The sequence below is a fragment of the Triturus cristatus genome, chromosome 5_2, assembly GCF_964204655.1.
Source record: "Triturus cristatus chromosome 5_2, aTriCri1.1, whole genome shotgun sequence".
NCBI lineage: Eukaryota > Metazoa > Chordata > Amphibia > Caudata > Salamandridae > Triturus > Triturus cristatus.
Window position 1 is genome coordinate 327,526,159 of NC_140588.1, and position 6,000 is coordinate 327,532,158.

Below are 6,000 nucleotides of genomic sequence, written 5' to 3' on the forward strand. Positions count from 1 at the left end.
GCTTTGATTCAAATGGTGATTTATGGCTGATGTGTGTGTTTATGTAATGTTCGCCTGTGTGGTCAGCACTTGGAGTATACTCAAAAGTGGAATGTGGAATGTGCACAGTCAAGTGTAACCCCAAAAAAGGTTAATATCGACAGAGAGACTGGGATGAGCTGTTCCAAGCATCAGGCATCCCCATCCACCAGGACACCAATCACAATCGGCTTTATCTGAATGTACTGTCCCTAGCTGAGGCTCACTGCCTATGGGACTGCCTCTGTGCTGTTAAAGAGTGAAAGTCCCATCAGTCTCGCAAATCAAATACTGCTACACCTACATTTCTTGTGGCATATTTACAAGGAAATGTCGGAGCACGGAGCTGCGTCAAATTTGGCAGCGCCACGCTGTGATATTTCCAAAATGCAGGGATGCTCCGTATTTACAAGAATATAGCGCACTCCCTGTGTTGTCCCTAGCGCTGGCACTAAATGTAACTGCCTAGCGCCAACACAGGCACCTTTGTAGCATAGTGCAAGGGTGCCTGTGTTGAGGGGAATGATTGTTTATGTGCAGGAAGCTGTCCCTTCCTGCACATAAACAATTAATAATGGTGATTTGTTACTTCAATGTGTAGAAGTAGTAAATCGTCATCATTTAATGGTTGTTAGTGTGCAGGAAGGAACACCTTCCAGCACATAAACAATCATTAATTGTGTTTTACTCTTTCTATCTGTGCTGCAAAATGCAGCACACATAGAAAAAGCAAAAACGAGGAGAAATAAAAGTATTTCTTCTCGTTCCACCATTCTAACGGCTGTTATTGCATGGTGTCAGTTTTTTGTGCTACCTCAGATTTACACAACCTTGTAAATCTGGGGCAGCATCAAAAAGCAATAGGTGTTGCAGTGTAACGCCCACACAAAGTGATGCGTGTAAAGGGGCCGTTTATACAAAGCAGCGTTAAGCCAAAAAAAGTGGCTTAACGCCTCTTTGTAATTATGGAGAAGAGCATAGCACCACCAGAAGGTCGCTAAAACTGACGTTCTGGTGACGCTGTCCCCTTGTAAGTATACCCCTCTCTGTTCACTGCCCCACACTCCTATCTCCTCAGCAGGGATGTTCTCTGTGTTTAATATATCAGCCACCCTTGTGGTACAATTCATGAAAATCATGTATGATAGAAAGTACATGTACAACCACAGGCATAATTTGAACGGGAAAGAGGAGTAAAAAGTTGAAGAAAGGAAAAAGGGGAACCAGAATAGTGATAAGACACATATCTGCAGGAGGAAATATACAAGTTAAGAGATAGGAAATAGGAGGGGGAGCGATCCGTCAAGAAATATAAAGAATAATAGAGCCCAGCTGTGAAACATCATATTGATAGTAAAAAAAGAAAATCTACTGGGAGACAGCAACTCTAAATGGTCTGGCCGGCTTTCCACTCCTGGAAGCCATTGCCAAAGAAATACCTCTTATGTGTGGATGTCTTCCTGAAGCAAAGGGGTCTAAGACTCTGAAGGGATTCAAGAAGATTTTTATTTTACAGTTTATCATTAAGCACCTCATTCAGATCATAAAAATCACAGCCAAGGCCAAAACATTGCTTTCTCAGGAGTAACCTTTATGTGAGACACACAGAAGTGGAGCTTACATTCCACCACCCTATGTTCTGTGAGTAGGATTTTTTTGTGTAGGTATCTGGTTGGTATTTTTTTTAATGTATGATGTTACAACACATACATTTACAACGCAGTTTTTACATCGCAACATCCTTTACAACGCACACATTTACATTGCATGCCACTACAACAAATTTTTCAAAACTATACTTACAACGCACTCCATTACATCGCATCATACCTTTACAACACATACCATCACAACGCATACCAATCATTGCATTTAAGGTAAGTGTTGGATAGTGTAGGGGTAAAAATTACTATTCTAACTCCAGGGGGTGCAAAAGTAAGGTAAGTGTTGGCTAGTGTAGGGGTAAAATTTACTATTCTAACACCAGGGGGTGCAACAGTAGGGTAAGTGTTGGATAGTGTAGGGGTAAAAATTACTATTCTAACTCCAGGGGGTGCAACAGTAGGGTAAGTGTTAGTTAGTGTAGGGGTACTATGCGTTGTAATGGTATGCGTTGTAATGACATGCAATGTAATGCCTGCATTGTAGTGGCATGCATTGTAGTGTCATGCGTTGTAGTGACATGCAATGTAATGGCTGCGTTGTAGTGACATGCATTGTAAAGGATGTTGCGATGTAATGACTGCGTTGTAAATGTAGTGTAATGTAATGACTGTGTTGTAAAGGTTGTTTCCCTATTTGTTTTTCCACCCTTTATTACGATTAACACCAAGGCAGGCCCACTATAATGGACGGGCATGCCACGGATCCCTAGTTGTGATTGTGACTCTGTATCTGGCTGTTCATGAGGTCTGTGGTAGTAGCCCCCCTTTTGGCAAGAAACATAGTCCCCCGTGTGCCTTTTCACAGCACTCCAGTTTGAAGCTCTATAGTTGTGACTCCCCATGCATCAGCCACTTACTGCCTCACTGGAATCCAGTGAGTATGGACTCCAGACATCGACGCCTTCTTGCTAGTATTCGCCCAACAGAACGAAGATTGTCTGAATCCCAGCAATCCATGAAAATTCTGCCCCAGTGGCTTAGTCCAACCCAATGCTGGCCAGTTCAGCCCTTATGTCTACTGTGGCCCTGTCCATTTGCATGGGAAGGCAATCACATTCTGGGGTCTCCTGAAGGAGTCACTCTCCTGCACCACTTGGGAGAGGGATGGCCAAAGCCCAGGAGCTCAGCCGCCTGCTCTGCAGCTCGCCTAAGGGTACAAGGGAATTGACTTCCGGGAACAATCTGTGTTCATCCCCACAAAGTCATATCATGCACTCACATACCCAGCTAGATTCCTGAAAATGTTGTCAATCACACTAGACACAGTATGCACATTGTGTACTGAACCCCGCCCGGTTATCTTATAGGGACACTAGGGTCTGACAAATGTGTCCCTCATGAGATCATGCCATCTGACGCTCTCCTTCTCTCACCTTTACGGAAGCAGTGAAGACGTCATGACGTGGTCATGTGCCACTTTAGTTTTTTCTGCATATTTTACACTTCTGCTCTTATAAGCAAATACTACATTTGAGTACTTTCATCCGTAGGTTGAGGGGAACCGAAAACCATTGAAGAGACCGCCCGCAAAATTAGAAAAACTGAAGACCAAAAAGAAAAAGAAGAAGGAGTTAACAAAGGAAGACATTGACAATAAAATAAGAGCTGCTGAGGAGAGGCGAAAGGTAACGTACATTTGCATTTGCATGAATATATTTAAGCTGATATTGGCTGAAAACAAGCCTCTCGTCTAGCACTGCCTACAAACTTCATGCTACCCGGTGGTTTTGTCAGCAGTGGTGCATGTAACTAGTTTAAGAACAGGGGTGTGTGAGTTAGGTTGATTCGCAATGTAGCCTTTTTTCCTTAAACTTCACAGTTGCTGTAGAAGTGGTGATGCTGACAGGGTCTGTCTGGTCCTCCTCAGGCTTCGACTGGGGCAGGCTGTGACTGACTTTAGGTGTTGTGAGGGCCTTCATTTAAAATAGATCCAGGTCTACACAAATTTGTGACACAGGTGTTAATCTGAGTGCACGCCAAACCAGAATGTACCTATTCCTGTTGCTGGGCCAGCCCCAGTGAGCAGAGACATTCAGTGAGTGTGAAGAGCTTTTCAATTAAAAATATATTAGTATTCACCGTCAAAAGGGGAAGTTCTGCTCATTTCGCTGATCAAATCCGGTCTGATACATATACCATGACTTCAGTGGGAAACAGCGTTTACAACGCTGTTCTTACCCCGCAGGTAGGTAACTATGCGGTCTTAACAACGACCGCGTTGTTCCCAAGCGTGCCTTTACAACGCAAGTCGTTTCTACGACTTGCGCTAGGTGGCGTGCAACAACAGGGAATGTGTTGGATTTTAAATCCAACACATTCCCTGCTGTTGCGCTAACTGGAGTAAGTAGTAATTTATACTATTCCTAAGTCCAGCGCGCCATCTAGTGCAAGTCGTAGAAACAACTTGCGTTGTAAAGGCACGCGTGGTAACAATGCGGTCGTTGTAACAACCGTGTTGTTACCTACCGTGATGTAATATGTGGCGTTGTAACGTCACATATTCGACTTCAGTAGACAGTGTACTATAAAGGCAAGCAACACTCAAACTCCGCTACCACGAGGCTTCTCCACTGAGCACTGCAGAAACATAGGCCCCACGTAGAAACTGTCAACTTTTGGAACCAAACCTTTTTACTTTTTTTTTTCCTGGACGTTGTGCATAATATTTTAGTGATTGGTGCAATTCATTGGTTTTGAAACTAAATTGAGGCACATAACATTAATCATCCAACAAAATTAAATTGAGGTAACATAATAGATTTTCCAATATGCCCTAAAGTTCAAGGGCTGAGTCCTTGCAAATTAGTAGTTTTTCGTCCTTGGTTCTCTTTCCCCAGGTACATGGGCTACAATTTCACTGAGACTGGCCAATTTAATGATCTACAAAGATGCTGAGCAGACTCCTTCAGAGGTGACGCCCCCTCTGTTACCATGGCTACCATGGTACGTGTTATGCCCCAGGGTCTTAGCCTGTTTTCCACATTACAGATACATTTCACGAACTGAGCGGACTTGATATTATAAAAGTGGACAGACTATAGAATAGTTTTAGAAGAAATGGATTGTTAGTATGGCATTTTGTATGAGCTGAATTTGCATTGTCATGTCTTTAGAAATTTGCAAGTTAAGATTTTAGACCTTATGGGTTGTGTAGATATGAATTTAAATGTTTTAATAATATAAAAGTATGGACTGTAAAGTTTTAGATAATACTAAGCAATGCAAAATAAAAAATGAAAACACAGGCCACAACTTTCTTTGCTTTTTCTGGGACTCTGCGTCCAATCATCTAAGGAGAAGATGTGACAGTGGCCAATAGGGGTTGCTTTGTTTGAGGCTACGTCTTATTTTAGCTACTGCATGAGTACACATGCATATGATATCTCCTCTGGTGAAAACCACAGTAGTGTGTGCTTTAAATTTTTGATTGAAGTACCTTATTTTTCAGAACAAAGAGGAAGAGCTAAAGAAAAGATTACGAACAGAAAGGCCTTTCACGGCGCTCGCCCTTCGACCAATTCCAGAACACAGAGGAGAAGGCGATTCAATGGCGGAGGAAGAGCAAGGACCCTCGGCACGAAGCCAGCCCACCATCTTGAATATGGATGAAGAGCTGGAAGCGCAGAAACATATATCTTTTTTAGAGACCGCCCTGGAACAAGAAGAAAGGAGGAGTCAGTTTGAGGACGTTGACGATCTAGGTGTGCTGGAAGCCGATGAAACCTTCAATCATCAAAATGTCGGTGCAGCTGACTCAGCCAGTGACATATTCGAATAAGCATAAAATAATTTTTATATGTATTTGCACTTTAACACTTTACTCTGAGCCACACTTTGCCAATCCTCTCCACATTCCATGTGCCTTCCAAGGGTTGCACTCCCAATGGCATTTTTATTCAAGTATTTAGATTCATATATCGTCAATGGGCACTGTCCAGTGGCACAGCGGCAGGGATCAAATAAAACAGATGAGGAGTTCAGTACTTTGTGCGTTCTTTGTGTGATTGGTGCACCCAAAACTATTATTTAATAATTTTTATTTGTTTTAGCAGAACCCAGAAGTGCCTAAAAGTGTTTTGTGATGTCAATCTTGTGAATAGTTTAACATCTGATGGTTTTATGGTTGGTAGAGTTGGAGACATCTTTGATGATGTTGGTAAGAACATGGAGGAGTTATACTGAAAATAGATCTTCTTCACTTGCTGTTGGTGACTCTTCTAAAAGATACATCAGCCAGTGTAAAGCTGGGATTCCATTGGCTCAACAGCTTTGCTGTGATTGGTTGGAATTCTGAAGCACTTGGAATGCTAGCAGAAGG

General features: G+C 42.5%; 1 protein-coding gene across 1 annotated transcript in view; it reads left to right on the top strand.

Annotated features, from left to right (window-relative positions):
• Positions 1-5,662, top strand: part of STMND1 (stathmin domain containing 1) — a 100,040-nt gene extending 94,378 nt beyond the window's left edge. Inside the window, exons 4-5 of the mRNA XM_085607078.1 lie at positions 3,173-3,307; positions 5,131-5,662. Coding sequence (XP_085463204.1) covers positions 3,173-3,307; positions 5,131-5,460 — 465 coding nt within the window. The 3' untranslated portion in view covers positions 5,461-5,662. The remainder of the gene's footprint in view (positions 1-3,172; positions 3,308-5,130) is intronic.
• Positions 5,663-6,000: the final 338 nt, after the last annotated feature.